At 39.0% G+C, this 22733-nt stretch overlaps 1 protein-coding gene across 2 annotated transcripts in view; it reads right to left on the reverse strand.

The window, feature by feature from the left end:
- Nucleotides 1-22733, reverse strand: part of pik3c2b (phosphatidylinositol-4-phosphate 3-kinase, catalytic subunit type 2 beta) — a 107757-nt gene that overhangs the window by 61938 nt on the left and 23086 nt on the right. Inside the window, exons 4-12 of one of the 2 annotated variants that reach the window (XM_052034875.1) lie at nt 21760-21914; nt 19191-19311; nt 10640-10751; nt 9406-9485; nt 9047-9110; nt 7036-7182; nt 4020-4053; nt 2530-2583; nt 1286-1478 (exon numbers count right to left, since the gene is read on the reverse strand). In XM_052034875.1, the coding sequence (XP_051890835.1) occupies nt 1286-1478; nt 2530-2583; nt 4020-4053; nt 7036-7182; nt 9047-9110; nt 9406-9485; nt 10640-10751; nt 19191-19311; nt 21760-21914 (960 nt within the window). The remainder of the gene's footprint in view (nt 1-1285; nt 1479-2529; nt 2584-4019; nt 4054-7035; nt 7183-9046; nt 9111-9405; nt 9486-10639; nt 10752-19190; nt 19312-21759; nt 21915-22733) is intronic. The other variant, XM_052034876.1, reaches the window with a different exon arrangement.

Below are 22733 nucleotides of genomic sequence, written 5' to 3' on the forward strand. Positions count from 1 at the left end.
ACTTTGTTTTTCCTGAAGACTTTGAATTTTAGTCTTTCTTTCTTAACTGACGGTGAAGTGGAAACAGTTTCTCAATGTGCTTCTGTCAAAGTACCTCAAGCTTCTTTGTTTTAATGGAAAATGTGAAAGTTTCTCCAGTCAATCCTGATAACCAAAATCCTTCATTCCTGATACCACAATAAATCTCTTCTGCCTCCTCGATATTGTTTTGACACTTTTCTTAAAGTAGGGTATACAAACTGGATCCAGAATTCTTTCTTGCTTCTGTGTGGGATGCTGCTATTTAAAAAAATAATTCAATGTATATTTAGTTATTTTCCAGGATCTGGACATTGCTGTCAAGGCCAATATTCATTGCCCATCCTAACCAGCCTTGAACCGAGTGGCCTGTTGGGACACTTCAGAGAGCATTTAAGAGCCTAGAGTCATATATAGGCCAGACCGGGTAAGGGTGGCAGATGTCTTCCCTGAAGGAGGACATTAATAAACCAGATGGGCTTCTGCAGCAATCCAGTAATTCTATGGTCATTGTTTGCTGACACCAGCTTTTCATTCCAAATTATTTTTTTTTTAAATTCCCCAGATGCCATGGTAGCACTTAGATTAAGCAGACTGGGCCTATACCCTTGAATTTAGAAGAATGAAAAGTGCTCTCAATGAAACAGGTAAAGGTCTAGAATTTGACAGGGTAGATCGCTATGGTTTCTAGATCCAGGCGTCACAGTCTCAAAATGAAGGATCAGCCATTTAGGACAGAGTTGAAAAGAAATGTTGTCATTCAAAAGGTTGTTAGACCTTGGAATTTTCTACCCAAGAGGGCTGCGATCATGTTCAAGACAGGGATTGATGGATGTTTAGATATTAAGGGAATCAAAGGATATGGGTGTAATAACCAGTCCCATTTAAAATTCCAGATTATTAACTGAATTTAACTAAAAGAGTTTGAATTTAGGTCTCTTTTGTTAATAATGGCCTCTGGATTCCTACTTAGTCCAGTATTTCAGCTGTTGCACCATCATCACACCCACTGTTGAACCTTAGGATGCTTTTGGACAAGGCACCATATAAATACAAGTATTTTTGTTTGGTTCTTCATTTTCAACTTGGAAGTCTCACATTTATTGACAAATCCTTTCCTCCTCAAAAACAAGAAAGCAACAGTTCATCAGCCATGGAAATCCAAAGGAAAAACTCCCATCCCTAACAGAAACAATCAACATTTTTCCAGACCACTGATGCTCTTCAAACAGGATGAAGCCAATGTCTACGTTACAGGATAAATTACCTAGCTGCCCATGTGATAGGAATCCTGTGAGCTGCATAGATGGTGAAAGTGAGAGGACTATCAATGAGGCGAGCACTCTGTGTTTGAGTATCTTTCCGACTTGGAGCCACCGGTTGGAAATCCGCATTGAAGCTGTTGCAGTAGAGTTCCACCAGGTCCAAGATGGCAGCCGTTAAAGACTCCCCAATTATAGCTGTTATGAGAAAAATAGACAGTAAGGAATCTAGCTCTATCATTGCGTTTCTGAACATCATGCTATTTTTATGCTAGATGGAGGGGTTCTTTTAATGGGTCATTTGACGTCCTGGATTTTGACTTCCTTCACCCTGGCACAGTATAGGATTCCCAGTAATAACCCTCTATAATGATTCCAACTTATTTCCTCCCTTATTTTGCAGTAGGAAAGAATGGGTTAAAAACATCTTCCAGTAATAACATAGGCTCTAGATGAAGCTGTTAGATTCAGTTGAATCATTATTTCAGATCATCTCAGAGTGGCTGCAGCAGTGTCTTCATCACCGGCAACACCACTCGTAGGCTGTGGAAAGAAAGCTCCAACAAGGGTTAATTTTCCTATGCAGCACTGCAAGCACAGTTATTATGAGAAAAAATGACTTGCACCCACTCACTATTCACATACAGGAAGAATGACTATTTGAGTGAGATGCTACAAGGTGACTGATTTCCATGGAAATATTAGTAACAGCAATAAGTGCTTTTAGGGTGGCAAATAAAACTTGAAAAATAAATTAGTTAAAAGAAAGACTAAAAATTGAATGCGATTTTATGGGAAAATTATGGATTTCATTAACTGTATTCGGTTAATTAACCGTCAAGATGCACTTTTTATGCTAACGTATTCATTATTAGCTTGATATCTGTACTCTGAAAGCCACATTGCATAAAAGGTTCTGAAGCAAGGCAGAAAAACTCAAAATTTTTCAATTATATAAGATTTCTTGAGATGATACAACATTAAAATTGAAAGAACAAATAAAATGTAGTCCCATTTAGCCCTAGAAAACTGCCTTTCCCACAGTGGGGGCAAACAGGTGGATTGTGAAATAGACCCTCTGTGTAATCAGAAGCACAAAGCCTGGCTGCATCTTTTGAATGCAAAAATCGAAGGCTTGCCTTGGCTTGTTTGATTTACAGAGATTACGCCTCAAAATTAGTGACAGTAATCATGATTCAAGTGAAATTAGCCCTCCTACAGGATGAATTAAGTCATAAACTGCCCTTACCTGTCCCACTACAGAAAAAAAGTTCCTTTGGTGCCAGCAGACATCCAAGTGCCTCTGCAAAGAGAACTGGTTCTTTATCATCCAAACAGGTCATTGCAACTAAGGTTTTACTATTGTTTAATAAAAACAGGAAATGCTGGAAACACACATCATCTGAAGAAAAAGGAACACTTAATATTTTAGGTCTGAGATCCTTCCTCAGAACCGGATTTTGTTCTATCTTTTACCTAACATTCAGTGTTGAAGGGGTGGGGGTGGGGTTGTCGGCATTCGATGACAATCTATAGTGCAGTAAAGCTGGCTCCATCATCCACAGACACATGGTCTGGACAACAACCAACTCTAATAGCTTCATCTAGAGCCTGTGTTATACTAGAAGATGCCTTTAACCTATTCTTTCTTTCGGCAAAAGGAGGTTTGTGTAAAAATCCAACAGCCCAGCCAGAAAAAGCAGGGAGGAAATAAGGAGGAATCATTCTATCATTGCAAAGCTGGGCTGGGTGGGCTGCTACAGTTTGCCAAGTTGTATATAATTTGTACTTATCCAGATGGCAAAAAAACTGGTACAGGAAATCTTTTTCAATTTTTCCTTTGGTGTGAATTTCAGAAACAAAGCTGATTATTTAATCCTTTCCTGAACTCAATCATTTCCTTCCAGCAGCTTTAACAGGAAGCTCTGTGCACAAAAGACATTCTCTCAGTTCACTTTCCACTGCTGAACATATAAGAAACTTAAGTATGCCAACTATCCAATGCCATCTGTACATGGTTGTTTAAGCTAGAATATCCCAGGTAAAGATCCATGTGCGTGCTGATTTAGTTGGTGTGTGACAGAAGGCCCCTGACACAGTGCACAATTCTCCATGAAGAATCACTAGTGACTCCTGCTGGAAAATTCACATTTGTACGTCAAGTGAGGATTAGATGACATTTCCACATCATGTCTTCAACAGCTAAGCAACCTCGTACACCTCAGACAACGAATGACTAATTAGATGAGATTGCTAATGCCCACAGATCTGTATCCCAATGATGGTCAAAGGAAGAAATTTGTGGAAAGAGTTTGAAGCAGAGGTGAAATGAATTTCAAAAACATGATAGAAAATAGTCTGTAATTAAGGGCAACACAATGAAATCAAGGGAACAATGGAATTGATACGTATAAAGTGTCCATTCACTGTAAGGCTGACACTAGGAATGAAGGTTTGTTTTTCAATGGCTGCACCCAAAAAACAATTTATATTCACCACTCCACTGAGAAGACGTGTGAAGCAAGTCTTGGCTGGGAACAATATTGAGATATTTTCTGAAGTTACAACAAAATAATCATTAACACTTCAGAACATGAAAGATCCCTTGGGAGAGAACAGAAACCATTGCAGAATGAGGTAATTAAATCCATTCTATGTCTGTTATTTCCTCCTCCTGATGGACTGCACTCACAAAATCAACTATCCTATGTAGAACTAATGAAAAGTCTAATCACATACCTCGATTCTCTTTTCTTGCCAGCATGCTAGGATCCTGCAGAAATATGAAAGGATGCAGATTAATTAGCCAGCCTGCAGGACACATAATACTTTGGGCTTCAGCCTTTCACTACCAAATGATTCTTTCAACTTCCACAACAATGTGGATAGTTTCAGGTATATATATGTACCTGTACATTTAAAAGTACTAAACTACACACCAGATTTTTCATTAGAAAATTCTCCTGATTCCTTTCCAGTGAAGAGTGAATGAAAAACTTACATTTGTTTAGTTCCATTTCACAACCTCAGGATGTTCCAATGCAACTTAAAGCCAGTTCTGAAGTGAAGTCAGTGTTGTTTTTATTTAGGAAAGGCCACAGCTATCTTGTACACATGTAGCTTCCATAAATAGCAATGACCAGATAATCTGCTTTAGGTGCTAATTGAAGGATAGATCTTGGCCAGCAAACCAGCTGAATTTCCATGCACTTGTTTGAAATTGTGCCATAGGATCTATTACACAGTGAGCTCCTAATACAAGTCACATGGAGGAGAAACATTTCCTGATGGTCAGGATAAGAAATGAAATGGACCAGCTGTTTTACTACAATGTTCCATGTTAATAGGTCATTTTATTAGCTGGGACAGTCATCCGCCTCGTTGGAGCAGGACTTCAAAGAGTCACATGATTGATCCCTGGAGTCAGTGGCTTAATTTTTTTTTAGAAAGGAAACCAAAAGACTCAAACATTATCTTATAGATTTATACAAGCTAATAAATATCATGGAAAAGGCCAAGGCAAGTGATGATACAGAATAAAGGGCAAATTGGGGACTGAAACATAAAACAGTATTTCGAAAGCTGCTTTAACACAGTGAAACATCCCAAGGCACTTGAAGCCAGGTACAACTTTTTCCACACAAGCAGTGATTAAAACGTGGAATAAACTCCATGAAGGAATCATGGAGGTGAAAACCTTGGTATTCATTTAATAATAAAAGATAATACAGTGGAGAGCGGGGTTGGGGGGGGGGGGTACGGTGGTGGTGGAGGAGGAGACATACGTGTCTGAATTTGCTGGCACAACTAACTAAAATAGACTGAGTAACTTTCTGATTATTACACAATGTCTTTGTTCCTCATGTGATTTCTTAAAGTCTGTTATTGGAAATCCAAATGAAAGTGAGAATGTCAAAATCCTGAGATGCTCATGAAGGACAGGTATGGTAAGTGCCACAAATGAAAAGGACATGGTCTAAAAAGAGCTTCTGGACAATAGGAATAGGTCCATCATCAAAACATTCACTTCTAGGCAAGAAGAATCTGATGGCACTTTCTATAACTGAAACACAGGCCCGTGTCAGAGCCATAAAATTATACAGCACGGAAACAGGTCCTCCGGCCCAACTTGTCCATGCTGACCAAGATGTCTATCCAAGCTAGTCCCATTTGCCTGCATTTGGCTCATATCCTTTAAACCTTCTCTATCCACATACCTGTCTAAATGTCTTTTAAACATTGTGATTGAACCTACCTCTACAGCTTCCTCTGGCAGCTCATTCCATATACCCACCACCCTTTGTGAGAAAAAGTTTCCCCTCGGGTCTCATTTAAATCTTTCTCCTCTCACCTTAAGTCTACACCCTCGAGTATTGCTGGCTAAGAATATGGTAGAACTTCCTGAGGAGTCCCACAAATTACCAATTCCAAAAATTGCGATGGTGGTGGGGGGGAATAGGTTGGGAAGAAATGGATTCTGAATCAACCTTCTCTGTTCTCAAACAGCACTAATGTTGTGCTGCTAATGGTTTGGAAGTATGACGACTCTTCCAGTAGTTAAAATGTGAAGAGTTTTCAAAGCACAACAGCTGAGAATAATAGTTACTTAAAGCATAAATCCTGGAAAAAATGCAGAGGATTTCTTCATTATTTGAGGAATTCATAAATACATATGACTTATTACTTAATCTGGGTGCAAAATTGATTATTAGGTGGCAAAGTGAGTTCAACAGCTCACCATTCCCCCAAGGTTCAATCTAGACATAAGGGACGAAGGTCCAATTTGTTTGCTGGTTGTAAAAATTCTAATTGAAACGCAGTTTATCTTTAGTATACGGCAGATGGTGAGTCAATAATGCTTCAAGCTGCACATGACTCATGAAGAATAATCATGTAAGGTGTGAGAAGACAGACCTGTGCAATCTTGCCCTAAAGATGAACCAACAGCTGTAGATACAATGACAAAACCGAGGAAAATTAAATTCAGATAAGAGTCTTGAAAAACGTTACAGTAACAGGGTGTCAACTGTAGCGTAGTAGCAATGGATCAAAGGTTGTCAGTTAGAGTTTCAACTCCAGAGACTCATCACATAATCCAGTATGACTGTGTACAGGAATAAGGGAATACTGCACTGCTGGAGTTAACATATTTTGGATAAGACTCTGAGCCTGTACTCTTGCGAGAATGCAAAATATTTTTTAACGCTACTTTTAAGAGGTCTGTTCCACATTCCCCTCCATAATGTCCTGAACCAAACTTATCCCTTCATCAACAATCGCTAACAAAGCAGATTGGTTGGCACCTCATTGCAAGACACCATGGACAAACTATAATTCTTATTTTTTTTAAACTGATAACAATGACTACACTTCAAAAATGCTTAACTAACTGTAAAGCAGGCTGGGGCTTGCTGGTTTTGCCAAATGCATGGAAAACGGCAAGTTTCTTTATTTCACACAGTGCTTAAAGATTGAAGGGTTTTCTGTCAACAGCCAGGAAGCACATAGCTCATTCTATGACATGAGCCGGCCGGAAACACAGCATGTTATGTGTCATCTCCGTCTAACTAATCAGTACAAAACTGGTCACCCAGAAATAGAAGCACGAGATTAAAATAGATAAGAGGAAGAAACTTAAAAGTTTCAATAACAGATATTTATTCAATTATTGAATTTAAAGAATGATAATGATGTGCTGATGAAAGCAACAACAGCTCTTGGGAGATGGGAAGTAAATGGAAGAGGGTTTCCGCACCTTCTGTATCCTGGGATGCAGCCGTGAAGGGCAGGGTGGCAATTGGTTCAAGGCATTGGTTATCTCCTGTGTTTCAATTAAGGCAAGTGCATTACAAATTGCCATCACAGACTGCACCACTCTCTCAGCTTTCTGTGAATGATCAACCTGCAAATAACAAAAATACTTTAGCTAAACAAGAGTAAGATTACCCAAACCCTTTCCTACTCAGTAATTGAACACAGCGTGCATAGTAGTCTCTTCATAGGGTTACTGGAATTACTGCCACAGTGAACGAGTAATCTTTCGCCTCTTTAACATTGTAGGTGGATCCCCATCCACCAGAGGTCATGTGCCACACCAACTTCAATCCAAAATTTGTGCAAATATCCAAGCCAGACTACTTCAGTGTCAATAATAGCTTTCTTCAGGAGGACTTTTTCCTCAGTAATCTCACAGTCATGGCTAGTTTAAAATTTACACGTCCCCTTTGAACCAAACACCATAGTAAGAGTGGTTGTTCATGTAGCAATGCTGCTAGATTAAGCTGGCAGGGTCAGTGCAATACAGGTAGAACTGACCAGAGCAGCAGAAAACACTGAGGAAAGATTAAGTATATATTCCACAATCTCACTTTTGTGAGAAAGCACTGGTTTACATTTTAATTCACTGGAATCAAACCCTGCCTTCAAAACCGAGAATCAGCTGATTGCGCCGTTATGAAGCCTCTTAAATTGTACAGTTTGTTTTAGGTACTCATGAGGAGGTGTAGGATTAATAAACTATAACTGTATTGATATCTTAAGACGGATGAGAATTATGGCTGCTCGAAATACTGATTTAAAAAGTGTCCTTCAGGCCAGAACAGCCACACCACTGCTTACCTGGGCTGGGTGCTGTGTGGTAATTGCTGTGTCTGGAACTTAATTGGATTCCCATTATGCTTGACTATGGAGATGGTCAATCTTAACGGGAAATGGGAAGGCTGTCTCAAACAATGAAGGTGATACCTGCCTTTGTCTCACCCGATTGCAAAATGATTAGCTGAGCCTGTGGTGTGAGGCTGCTCTTTGTCCATCTGCAGTAGCCCTTTGTCCGTTTCCTGCTCAACCAAGAACTCCGGCACCTGACTCATTAAAGTGTGCGTGACAATACCTGTATAAATCTCTGTCTACCCCTTTGTACTGAGAGAACTCGGGAGGCGACTCTTAGTGAGTGCTGAAGAGAATTCTCCTAGCGGTGCACTGCTAATAAAGGTATTTGTTCGAATCGACCTCGTGGCACTGAGTTATTTACAGCAGACGGAAAGGGAAATTGATTTCGGGACGACACTCAGGTACTAACTAATGGGCACAATTTTGAGAAAATTTACAGAAAATAATTAGTGCACAATAAGAAGACTATTTCAAAGCTCAGGACAGTTTTTGAATGATTTTCAGTGATTTTAGATCATGGGTAAAATGGTTCAAACCCATTTTTACTTGTTTTAATACAGTTGCACCAATTACCGGTCTTTAAATCTCAAGCAAAACCATTTTTAATGCAAATAGTCACATTCACAATTTCAAATGCGTTTTGTATAAAATTTTCTGATTGAACTGAAATTTGAAATTCAATCCATACACTGCGAGTGACTGGACAGCATGTTACCTTGTCTAGTGGCCACTGCTGAAAAACCTAGACCTTGGGCTAGATCAATGCAAGGCAGGACCTCACTCTGTTGCTATTCTCTCTTTCTGACAATACTCAATGCCAAATACAAAAATCACAAAAAAAGGTCACTCCTGGAGGTACCCATGCTTTAAAAACCTGAAGGAATCAGCTCTTTTATGAGAAAAGAAAGAGAGAATTAAAGGATGTTTCAGGGGAACAAAATGATCAAATAAATATCTCTTCACATTGTTGACCGTGAGCAGTGTTACAGGTTAGCGAGTTGTCCAAGACTGCCATGCATCCAGCATAATAAGCACAGGCCTAGCGGGACAGAAAATAAAAGGCCCTCAAAGCATTGTATTGTTGCCACACAACATACCTCTGCCAGCAGAAAGCTATCCACCTCGTTTTGGTAGGTGTTAAAGAGAAGGGTCAGAGCTTGCCTGCATGAAATAAAAGAAAATATTATAAAACAAGCAGTGACATTATCCTATGTAGGTAAATTGAGGTGGACAGAACTGTTCTGTTATTCGGGCCATTACATGTGCATAAACAGTATGAAGAGATGAGATATTTGGTAACTACTAGTCACTTTTATGGATAAGATAGGAGTAGGACACACAAGGAATTACATTGACACATACAGAGAAACTGATAAAACATCAATCATTATCAATTTCAAGTAACAATATTGAAACACACACTGACAGACCACTGCAGTCTGCAGCACAGTCTCACCTGGTTATGGTCTGTTTTAAGGGTCTCTCTTGTAGGTGTATGTAATGATTAAGAGTCGATGGACTTTTGTCATCACTGGCCTGTGAAAACAAAGCGTTAGTTGGAACTAAAATAGATCAGTCTACACCCCTTATCCTTTGGTGAGAGTGGGAAAATAAAGAAGGAGGAACATTGCACTAAGGACAGTGCAGACAGACGAAAGAGGCACAAAATTAAGGTAGTATTAACAAACCCTTTTATTATCTTGATTGAAAAATCAAAAACTGCAGAGGCTCGAAATCTGAAATAAAAGGAGAAAATGCTGGAAACACTCAGCAGGTAAAGCAGCACCTGTAAAACAGAGTTAAAGTTTCAAGTCAAAGACCCTTCAACAGAATTGAACCATTAACTCTGTTTCCCTTCCATGGAGGCTGCCCGACCTGCTGAGCCTTTCCTGCATTTTCTCCTTTTACAATCTTGCTGAATCATCTCCTCTGCAGAATGAATGACCAAGCACACTCCCCCGATGTGAATTAGTTACTATTTCCATGCCAGACACTACTCTGCCATGACACCCAGCAAGAAAACTGGGATATAAATTGCTCCACTGTCCCCAAAATCATTTAGCACTTAAAATCTACTCCATTCACTTTAAATTGCAATGGTTAAATCAGCCTACTCGCTTAAGAGCCATGCCAGCCGGACACTTTGTGTGACGTGACAACTTGCCACGTTGAGCTTCAGCTGCATTTTACTAAATTAAGTGCACCAACTCACAAGTTTCTAACCATGAAATCTGCTATCTTATAGCACTCTGAAGTTGTCAGTTCTCCAGTAATTGAAGGCCAGTCAGCACATGGCTGGGTGCAGCCCAGGAGGAAGATTATCGGGGCACAAATAACTAATAAATACATTCAGATAAATATTATTTATGAGAAAATTAGAGATTGAGAAGGAAGACTACTTGATTGGAAAAGATATGGAGGCAAGACATCATGCATTGAAATCTCAAGAGATGCATGCAAGTAGAATTAGTAGAATCCCCAGATGATTCACATTCAAAATCGCATTAACATAAAAGGATTACTAGTGAAACATGGATGATGCACTTGAATCTCCTCCTTCTCAATCTGTTCAATAACCAGGTGTTAGGATAAGCAAGCAATTATGCAACTGAATTCTTCAGCTTATACCATTGGTGATTTTAAGATAAAGATTTTGATGGAATCAGAATATAAAACTTTTAATCACTTACGATGCGCATCAAGTCCTTGCAAACTGCTTTAAGCTCCATCAAGTAAAGCTTAATGTCCACATCAAACTTGCGGCAAAACTGAACATATTTGTGGCTTCCGATTGTGTGTTTACTATAAAAGAATGGATTTAGTCACAATCCAAGGTAAAAATTATTTCCTTTCTCAGATAATTTGGAAAAGATAATTGCAACAATAGCTATTATAGAATATTTCAACCATTGATAACTATCACCCTTTAACCCACTAACAGAAATTTCACGTACAACGTATTTTTAATAAAACAAAAATAACCAATGTCTCATCTGTTGATGCCAGTCTTGTTCAGCGGTGTTCAAGGTTCAGGGTAAGGCACTTGGTCTTTCAGAGAATCATACAACATAGAAGGAAGCAATTCAGCTCAGTGGATCAGTACATGCACCTTTAGAGCTACCAATCTCCTGTTTTAAATGGCTTTTGAAGCGTACTATAAAATAATTCTTGCTTCAGTACCTCAAACACCATTTGGTAAAAGAGCTTTTTTTCCTATCACAATTTTGATGTTATTTTACTTAAGCAATACAACTGTTGAGTATCCAGTAACTTAACAGATTTCATTTACCTAGTGCCAGCTGCATTCATCACAAACCAATTACATAAAAGGTGGTCCATGACCAGTTTTAAGTCTTAATTGGCACAGGCAATGGGTTGGCCACCTGTACCCAGGGCCCTAAATTCTGCCTCTGTCTGCCATTACTAACATAGCTGGTAGTACAAATAACAAGTTGACTATATTGTATATTCAGACACATAACTTGCTTCCTAAAAACCAGCATGGTGCCATTGACTTTCTATGCAACCACTTCTGGTCTACAAGTCTAGCTGATGGTTTGGGCCATAATAAATAAAATAGTCCCAAGGTAAGGCTGCATTAAACTTCTGTGATTTGCAAGCCCAGGTCTCTAACAAATAACCCTTTCCCTTATTTTTTCCTCAATCCATTCACATACCTACCTGAATATTAGTCATAAACACTGCCTTCACTGAAATCAGTCCATTAAACAAAATAGTCAAAAAGGTTAATTCACTTCTGCTAAGTTAAATATTTAAGAAACATCTTCCATTGCAAATACACTAAAAAAAAGCAATGACCTAACAATGGTATTCTTTAGAAACAGGATCATGGCCATGCATTTTGTCATCCTTATGAAACATCCTCTGAGACAATGTCTACTTCTGTACTTCATGATAATGTAATCATTACAAAAGCCAACATCAGGCCAAAGGATAAGACATTAGCAGAAGTGACCAACATCTCAGACAGAGTATGTTTCATCGGGTATCTTCAAGGAAAGAGGGGGGAGGGAGTGGAAGGGTTTAGGGAGGAAGCTCCCTTCAGGGCCTCAACACCTCAAGACGAAGTCACCAATGGCAGCAATGATGGTGGGGAAAAAATGGGGGATATGCAACCAGAATTTGAGAACTGTAGCGTTCTCAGGGTTATGGTGAGATGTTGGGTGTTACAGGTCAAAGAGATAAACAGGGGACAAGGTCACGAATTCGAACACAAGTGGACTGGGAGCCAATATAAATGGGATGTTGGGTCAATGTGGCATGATTTGTTCTCCCCCCCCAAACAGGCACAGCTGCAGATGAGCTTAAGCTAATTTAGGGTGGAAAAAGGGAGATACACCAGAGTATTTGACTAACAAGGATCAACTAAAATCCTCTAAGCAGGAAGATAAGGAAGGAGGTTTCAACCTCCAAAGGATTGTATATTTGAATGCTGTTCAACTAAAAGATGTGAAAGAAATTCAAAGAACCACGGAAGATTACAGCACCGAATTAGGCCATTTATACCATCATGGACCCCAAGCCAAAAAAAATACTTGGATTAATCTCTCTTCTCAGTTCCCTGGTCTTAGCTCTGCAGACAACTGCATGCCCAGTGCTGTTTGAGTACTTTTTAAATGTGATGAGCATTTCAGCCTCCACCACTTTTTCAGGCACTGAGTTCCACATTCTAATTGACAGATTCACAAGCATTACCTGCCACTATTCCAGTGCCTAAATATGTAATATGCAAGGTTATTATCTCCAAAATCTTTCAAATTTAAATAAAATGGTGAAAATAAATAGTTTTTTTTAAAAAATGCTCATGTTTAGATTTTGAAAGGCAATTTGGCAGTAAAGGGCAATATTTCCTGCTATGAGTCATGCATATATAGTAACAGTAAAGGAAGGCTGAGAGACTGTGCAACTGCCATAAGCAGGTGTTCACCTCCAATTACCAGCCATTTTAATGGCTTTGAACTCAAGTGCCAGATGAGACTGGGCAGGCAGGTTTAAGAAACCCTAGAAACACCAGGTCAAAGGACTGAAGTAATAAGACAGACATCAGTTTTAGAACAATAGCTTACTGCCTGGATACAATGTGGGGTGAGAGACTACGTCATAGTACCTAGATTACAGGAAAAACAAAGTAAGAAAATCTTTAGCCACTCCCATCAACTATTACAATACATCTTTTATAAAAAAAGAACAAGTCTTCATATAAGCAACCGCTTAACTTTAATTTAAGAGAGATGTGGGAATTTTACTGCAACCAAATTTATTTTAACTAATAGCCAAAAATCAGAATAAATTATTCCCAAAGGAACCTTAGGTACCCAAATAAACTAATTCTCAACTCACATAGATTAATACATTTGATGAATTCAATTAATTTGTTTATGAATCATCTTTCTTTGAAAATGCAAAATGTTAATCAGAATAGGATCAGCATCATGTCCTTTTGCCTTCTAACATATCCTTATTGTAAGATCAGCAACAGTAATAGAGAAGTGACACAACATGGGACAGTGCAGGCACGATTTCTAAGAACTACATTAAAAGTGCATTCCTCTAATCACATAGCCTAATATCAGTCACTTTGACTAAACCAGTTGCAAGCAAAATAATCTAATGTGGGGTTGGTGAACATAATGGAGTACTGGTTTCAAAATAACATTCGGAAATTGAGCCATCCAGATTTTCAAGGGAGATTTGATAGAGCCACATTCAATAGATGATAGCTTTAACATCAAGGAGAAATGCTGAAAATAGTCGGGAAGGAAATTCATCGGTTATAACTTCCCTAAAAGTCTTTGAAAATGGCATTCTGTAGGTTAGTAGCTGTTGTATCATGTTCAGAAACAGATAAAGGGATATGTTAGCACATAGCTCACCAGTTATTATTACCCTGATTGTGGACAATCTTTGGGAGTCCAGCTCTTGGATTGAAATTGGGAGCTTTAGTAAAGCATTATTTGAACTGAATTAGTAACCAGGCACAGATTTTTGTTTTAACGATAGGTCATGCCTGATTAATGGAACTTTGCAAAGGAATTGCCTACTGTTAAAAAAAATGTAGTATGTGCATATGGGTTTTGGGTCTGACAAGATGCCATGCAAAAGGCAGACTAAAAAAAATTAAAACACCTGTTAAAGGAAGCAAAGCTGCAGCAGAGAAATAGAAGGGATACAAGACAGAGGGACAGGGTACTTTTTTTTGGGCTGACATCACATGGGTGGAGGAGTGTTTTTGGGTTCTGCGTTGGGATCTATTTTCTTGCTGCACTGATTTGAACACTTTTATTGTCGCAATAAAACAATGAAAAAGAGGGGAGAGATGACTGCTGACATGGTAATGCCTCAGAAACCTTCATCAGAGAGCAAGGACTGTTGTTTACTTTTTTTTTCATTCCCCACTGAATCCCTTCCAGAGTATTCATTATAAGCTTCATGTTATGGTTGTGTCCTAGAAGGAGGGTCTCACAGCTCCTAACCTCGAGTGCTGCGTGGAGTTTGCATGTTCTTCCTGTGACCATGTGGGATCCCCCCAACTCTAGTGCTCTGGCTTCCTCCCACATCTCAAAGAGATGCTGGTTAATTGGCTACTGTAAATTACCTGTAGTGAAGGTGGGAAGCAGGAGAAGGGGAATTGATGAGTATGTGATGTAGGGTACTAGAAGTCAGAAGTGGGATATTGCAGGCATGGAGCTGTGTACCACTACTCCCATTTGTGACCCTCTGAATAAGTGATCATTGAGACTCTTCATTACAAAACAGGGAAAACACCATTTGAATTTGCAGTCCTAGATTTGATGCATTTTCCAGTTATCACAGAGGATATATGTAGTTATAACACAGCTCACTCTTGAATTCTCATTACACTGTCATTCATGCAACTATAAGACCAAGAATACTAGTAAAGTTCAATTTTAATAGATTGACTATACTGCAAGGAAGTTCTTGGTTGGTGGGGGGTGGGGGGTGGAGGGGGGAGACAAGAGAAAGTAGTTATCTAATTAACTGCAAGGAAACTGAAGTGACAAGTAAAGAAGTGAAATAACAAAGTTCTGCCAAGACTGGCAATGCCCTTAAAGTGTCGCAAGCGATACCTTTGTAATCAACAGTCTCAGTAAGAATGGTAAATGGTCAGTGTGATTTACTTGATAGAGGCAGCTGCTCATGAGAAGGGAGGGCAAGTATTTGGGGACTGAATCTATATTGATCATCACCTTGGAAAATTATATTGGAAGCAAGACATTCTCTGCTCTACACATAACATTTAGACCCTGAAGTTCAGCAGGAGTCCTATCATAATTCCTATAAACACTTGAATGAACTTCTAGTCCATAACTTTTACCCTATGGTATCAGCTGATTGAAATCACCTTGGTTTATCTGCCTTGGCATTCTCACATGAATCTGACATTATGGGCTCAAGTTCCATTCACAGACTTGAGAACAGTAACTTAAGCCTGACAGTTAAGTACGGTACAAAGAATGTCTTGCATTGTCAGCGGAGATGTCTTCCAAATGACTCTTTACACTGAGGCCTCATTGATCTATTTCAAGCAGGGGTACGAGATTCTCTGGGGATGTTTGAATTGGGCTGTTTCAGTAAGATTTGGGTCACAAGTTGGTCATAAGTGAACTTCCTCAAAGTGAACTAAATAAGATTTAAAATAACCTATTTCACACAAGTATTTCTCTTTCTACCATGTGCGATTCAATAAATTAGATCTCAGAATTGTACAGCAGAGAGGAGAGCGTTTGGTTTACCGGGCTCGTACTACTTTCTTTGAGCTACCTACTTAATGTTCCTGTTCTATCCCTGAAATTCTGCAATCTTTCCTCATTACTTAAATACATACTGAAAGAAACGAAAATTCTGACCATCAGTGCTTTGTCAGACAATGGACAACATTTTGGCGACACTTTGACAGAGAAAGTCTTGTCCTTTGGATGCCATGAAAGGGAAAAGCAACTCTATGTATTTAGTGATTCTGACTTCAGTACCAATGCAAATTCTTCAGTGCTGGGGAAAGTGCTCTTAAAATAGGACAATAATTGAACTCTACATTGAGTTCTAAAAATTGTTTATTGAGGGGAGGTATCAAGGGTTGTGTTTTGCCACCTCCCCAGTGGGACTGCTTGAAACACAGGATGTTGCACCTACCATGCTTCTGTGAGTAACAATCAAATCTGCGCTTATCTTTCAATGCCACATATCCTGTCATGAGGAGGAGGTCTACTTCCACTGCTGGGCATGACTGCACACATTGGTCAAAATGCTAGTATTTTGGTTTGTGTGTGGAAGCTGCATGACTAATCTCTGCAGCCCTCTCACATAGTAACAGAGTTTCAGCTGCACATGCACACAGCACCAGTAATTGCCCCAGTGGATGCCTGAATCACATGAGCATATCTAGCAATGCATATCCTGAAAGAATACAGAAGCAGTAACACTCAACCGTCAGCCTAAGTTTAGGAATAAAACAAAGACATGGGAGGAGAACACCACTAGGTCACTCAAGTCTGCACCAACCAATAAAATTACATCTGATTGACCTTAGCTGCACTTTCCTGCAACCTCCTCATATACATTGATTCCCTTATTATCCAAAAGAAACACTTCAAGGCATAGATTAGCCATGTATGATTAACACTGAATGACTGAACAGGTTTGAGGGGTTAAAGAGTTATTCTTGTTCCCAGCCTGAGAAGGGGAATTTCATAAATTTTAAATTTTATTTTCATGTGCTCATAGTTAGTTATCCTCCTTAGCTTTGAATGGCATCCTCCAGTAGGTGAGATTCCACGAGGAGCTGGCTGGCACTAGAGTTACTGATAATCTCTTTAATTTTGCAACTCTGGTGCCAGCAAATGCTACATCAGAAAGGCCCTCACAGAAAAACCTGTCCTTATCTCACATCCATATACAAATTGTCCTGGAAGGGGGACTGAACACCACTTAGGATCAGGACTGATTCCTTTCCTCCTCCTTTCCCTTAGTCCTGGAGCAGGGAATTGAATTATCTTGTAGTACCTAATATAGATATTGTTCATGCAACCTTATAGACCCACAACAGCGTTAATGTTTCACGGAAACCTGCTCTCACCATTTTTCATCCAACCCCATCAATATATTATTCTAATCTTTATTCCCACACATTAATGTTACATCCACTTAAATGCACCTTTCCCATTCAGCTCAATATTAGCCACAAATATGCTGCTGCCCCCAAACTCCCTTACAACTATGTCTGGGATGTCCTTGCCCATGTGGTTCAGTACTACACTCAGTTTCTGCATTAATAAGAACAGTGAAGGAAAACAGAGTCTGGGGAGCTTCTGCAGTTTTTGCTGAATGTTTTGTATATGCTCATTCTGAAAAGTTGTTCATTTGGGTGTGTGGTTGGCAGCCACAAAGACGTATCTACCTACTTTTAACATTTTGTTTATGTTTGAATGGAAGTCCCCTTGCACACTCCCTAAAATGCTTTGACTGCATTGTGATCAGAACATTCCCCATAAAGTAGCTCTACTGGACTACATGTATTTCAAGCAGTACTCTGTCAGAGACAATAGCATTTAGTATACACTACACAAAATTATTGTATGTACATGTGGGAAAATATCACCACTTGAGCACTTGCAAGTACAAAACAGAATTCATGTGCACCCAGAGAAAAAGACAAGGCACATGCTCATGGAGAAAGAAGTCCTGTTCTTTGGTTCACGTGCATCTTTCTACATGTGCGTGTCTGTCCACACCAGTGTCATATTTCAGTCTACATGTGCATATGGTGCCTGTGCGCTTTTATCTATGCTCACATGTTCCTGTGTATAGAAGTGTATACACTGTCAGGCAGGCAGACAAAAGAAGATTAAGAAATTAAGGTTAAGAAATATCCATGTACACACAAAGAGAGTACGATGCACACCAGCTGCCTATTACTAGTGTTGTTTCCAAAATAAAAACTAACAGCTGCATTCAAGACTGCTGCACACTAAACAAACTGAAAAATTAAAAACTGCAAATAGAATCTTGTTTTAAAAAAATTGAAATGAGAAGTTGCCAAGCAAGCTCTAGTGTTTACATGATACCAATTGAAACTGAAAGTATCACATAGGAGGAACAGCTCTGCAGATCTCTGCAAACTTTTCTACATATTAGTACTCACTACTTGTTCAATTTTAGGTCATTAATTACCAAAGTGGAATGATATCCAGTCACCAAAACTCCCAGAGTATTTGTAATAGATCCATCACACCAGTCCAAAATTGACCTGGGGAGTTAGCAAAAGTTGGCAAATTTATTGTAAGCGTGGCTTTCAATTTAGTGCGCCAGTTGATCTCTAACTATATTAAGGAGGTCACTGCATTCTGACATCCTGTCATATCTTTCTCAAGCCCTTAAAGTATCGCTACATGCAGAAAATAAGCTTGGCAAATTTTTCAACAAAGGGATTAATGCCCGCAAATGACAATTATGACATTTAAAAGGCATTTGGACAGTTACATGGATAGGAAAGGTTTAGAGGGATATGGGCCAAACATAGGAAGATGGGATTAGCTCGGTCAGGCAACTTAATCAGCATGCACAAGTTGGGCTGAAGGGCCCGTTTCTGTGCAGCATAGCACTATGACTATTTAAATCAGCCTCAAAGGACTTTGCAGCAAACACTCTCATTTCAAGGTATTTGTAAATAAATTAAGAGCAAGACTAGTGAGAAGGAAATGATGATCTGGTCTCTTCATGGCCCCAACTGGTGATATCCATTTTGTTACTAGCTTTTTAATCCAGATTTATTTAATTACTTGAATTCCACAGCAGATTCCATGGTGGGATTCAAACTCTTTCCTCCAGATCAATAGCTTTCGTGTCTGGATACTAGCCCAGTAACTTAACCACAATGCTTTGTATTCCCTTGGGCTCACAAATGAAGAATGGTGTGGACTAGAGTCAGTAATCATCCAGGGAAGAGTCAGCAATTTCAGGCAAGAATGAAAAAAACTAAATGGAAAAATTAGGGGAAAAAAAGATCCTCACATTCTAAGCATGTCACCAATTCCAATTATAGAATGACACAATTAACAGAAAGATGTTCAAAACGAACTAGCCATTTTAACCATTCATGGCTCAATGCATTCTGCAAATGCAGTACACCGAATCCTTTATGGATTTTCCATGTCCACCCATGGACCACTCACTTACATGCTAAATCTTTAACAAACAACTTACTTCTGTAGAAATTCTTCCAATCCATAGATCTTCAAGACAAAATTGTCAACGTTTATGCCCCTGAGATCGTCATAAATATAGCAGAGAGTTTGATAGATAATAAGATCCACCGTGGAGCCCCCTGGAAAACAAGGCAAAGTCACAACCAATGAACAACTTTCATTAAGTGCTCTTAATGGTCTTTTACCAATTGGCTATAAAATGTCCCATCATGTTAAGCTGTAAAGAACCTTAGATTATACAGAAGACTGAGCATATTGAAATATTTGAAAGGTAGAATAATATTCTTAATTAAGAGACTGTCTCAACACAAAGGTGATGGACGAATGTGACTTAGGTCATAGGCAGAAGAATTTTAAGTAAGCCTGGGTTTACATAGTGGACAATATAGAAGGCCAGCCAAAAGAATTTAGGAGGTAACAAAAGCACAGGTGAGAGTTTCAACATCAAATAAATTGATACAGGCAATGCTACAGAGGTGGAATTAAAAATCCTGCATCAGGAAACCAAATTGACCCCACGAGGCACATCAGGTCTGCTATTTCCCAAAGCCACACCTGCAGAGATAATAGGTTTGTAAATGGCAATTTTTTTTTTAACCTTAGATGAGATAAAAATTTAAGGTCCTGCAGCATCAGATAACCTTTCATTAAATCCCAGCTTCTCAGTTAAAAAGGATGTACAGTTTGCCTTATTTACTCGCACGAGTGGGAATTGGCACTTTAAGATACACAAATGGTAGTGAGTGGACTTCCAGCCTTTAAATAGCATGAACTCTGCATTTGTAAATAAAGGACCCATACATAATGTCCCAACATGTAAATCTGTAAAGAACCTTAGATTACAGAGAAGGCTGAGCATATTGAAATATTGAAGGGCAGAATGAAAAATCTACAGTCATACCTCAGTGGGCAGTGTACTGTAACAATGTTAATAAATTAGTTTAGGAAGGTATAGAGCAGAATTCGTGACCTGCAAACAAATTTTCCTTGATGACAATCTGATAATTTTGCTTCTAAATGCAATTTAATCTGCAATGAAGTAGTAACTCCACTTTAGTATTTTAATATTGTGTCTACTTTAAGATAATTTAGTGTAATGGAACCTTCCCAGATGAGATTAATACCCATTTCCCTGATGAGGGCCTCACCTTTACTTAATTCATTAATGAGTCGTGGGTTTCATTGGCAAAGCAAGCAACTGTAGCCCAGGATTTCAACCTAGTGATCATGAAGAATTAGTAACTTATTTCCAGGTCATGATGGTATGCATCTAGTAGAGAAGCATTGATGTGGTGTTCCTATGCATCCACTGTGCTTGCTGTTTGTGGTGGCAGAGGTTGCGGGGTTGGGAGGTGCTGTCAGAGTAGCCTAGGTGAATAAATACAGTGTATTTTGTAGATGGTACACATTGCAGTGATGTTGGGAGGAGAGAATATTAAGGGTGACCAATGGTATGCCAGTCAAGAAGGTGAATTTGTCCTGTATCGTACTGAGGTTCTTCATTATCTCTCAGTATTAGAAATAAACCAAAATGTTTTAATTTTTTTTTGCAAAAGATTGATTAAAGTGAATCCGAGGAAACTGAAAACATTTTCCTCCAGTTTGTTCCCTCCTCTGAAAGGACTGTCTCTCAGTAGTGTACAGTTTGAAGCCCATTTGTGTACATTCTAAACTCTGCACAATGTTGCCTATCCAACTGCAAGCATAAATGGAGAGTCCCAGCAGGGCTGGGAATCAGGAGCCAAATCGATCTTGTCCCAATTAAATACCCATACAGGGGCCAATGTTTTGCTCAAATGTTTCCAAACTGGCTAGGACCAGCTGATTAAACAAATCACTGACCAGCACCTTTTCAAGTGGTTATTGGAATTATAGTGATTGAATTACTGAACTAGGGCCAAGAGATCTGGTCTATTGATTTTGATTACACACTTCCAAATCCCACAAAAGCAGCTGGGGCATTGAAAGTCATGCAACTGTAAATCTGAGAAAAAAAGCAAGCATCAATAGAGAAGACCACGAAACAACTGGATTATTGTAAATGCCATGTGGCCTATTAATGTCCTTCAGGAAAAGAAATCTGATTTTATCCTGTAGATGATTCCATACTCACCAAATGGTTGGCTCTAAAATGGCCCTGCAAACCACTCAGTTCAGAGGACAATTGGGAAATTAATAATAAATATTAGCCATTTCAACGCAGCATGCAATGAACAAATAAAAAAGCCAGATTTGATGTCCATGAATAAAACTCATTGATGCAATGGATTAAATGTCATGTGAATCACAGGACAAGTACAGTTCGAAGTGCAAAAAGCACAATGACAACATTTCATGGAGTCTCTTGTCAATAAAGGTTTGATCATTTAACAAAAGAAACACATTTGCTGACATTTTATTGAACTGGACTAGAATGCACCCAACAATGAGCTCATTTAGTGTGTTCCAAATAGTATAAACAAAGTAAAAAAAATCCACATGGCTCAATTAAACAATATGTAATCCTTGTTACATACATTAGATGTTTTCTAACAACGGAATAACTATGTGCCAAATGTGAAACTCACCATCACACGTGAACGTAAGTGGCTCTGAGAGACTGCTAGCGGACACAGTAACTTTCACGCTGATGCCATCTCCATGCTGGTCATTTCGGATGACAACTGGACTCCAGATTAATCCCACGTTCTCGCCACTTCCACAGGTGTAGCCATCTCGAAGCCTAATAAAAAGAGGGGGAAAAAAAAGATTTTAAACTTTACTCCACTGACTTTCTCGAGAAATTTCACATTATCATACTGATTGTGTCACACAGATGTTTAAAAACTAACCTCTTAACTATGTATTTCCATTTACTGAAAAACTCTTTGCCAATTGGTAACAAGGGAACCCCATTGTTCTCCAATAGTTCATAGAATTCTTCACGAGTAGGCCAGGACATTGACCAATGCATGTTATCAAACCACAGAGTCTGCATTATTACTCAAATTGATGATGAATGAACACAGAAAATTAACAGACCTTCACTACCTTCACTCAGCCAACACCACCACCACTTGACTGTTCATTTTCCCTTGGTCTCTACCCTACCACAGACATTCTCTACCCTACCACAGATAGGCCCATTGTTCTCACCACCCCTTCTTGCATGCAGCTTAAAACTAGCTTGATTTTGAACTTTCCCCTTTTCAGGTTAATGGCCTTTCAAGAGAAATGTTAACCCTGTTCCTCTCTCCACAGATGTTTTGAACTAGCTATATCCAACATTTTATGCTTTTATTTTAGATTGCACTGCACTGCTGCCGCAAAACAAATTTCATGTCACGTAAGTCAGTAATAATAAATCTGATTCTGATTTCCAGCATCTGCAAGCACAAGGGTATAAAATAGCACAATCTTTTACTCAGGCTATGGTGTTAATGAGAACTTCTCTGAGTTTGCTGGCTGCATCTGAAGTGGAAACTCTCCTCAAACAGAAGTTCTATAAAATCCAGTGTTGAATTATTGCTTGCTGAACATGTATTTGCTTAGTACCATTACT

This window comes from Pristis pectinata, chromosome 20 (assembly GCF_009764475.1).
Source record: "Pristis pectinata isolate sPriPec2 chromosome 20, sPriPec2.1.pri, whole genome shotgun sequence".
NCBI classification, from domain to species: domain Eukaryota; kingdom Metazoa; phylum Chordata; class Chondrichthyes; order Rhinopristiformes; family Pristidae; genus Pristis; species Pristis pectinata.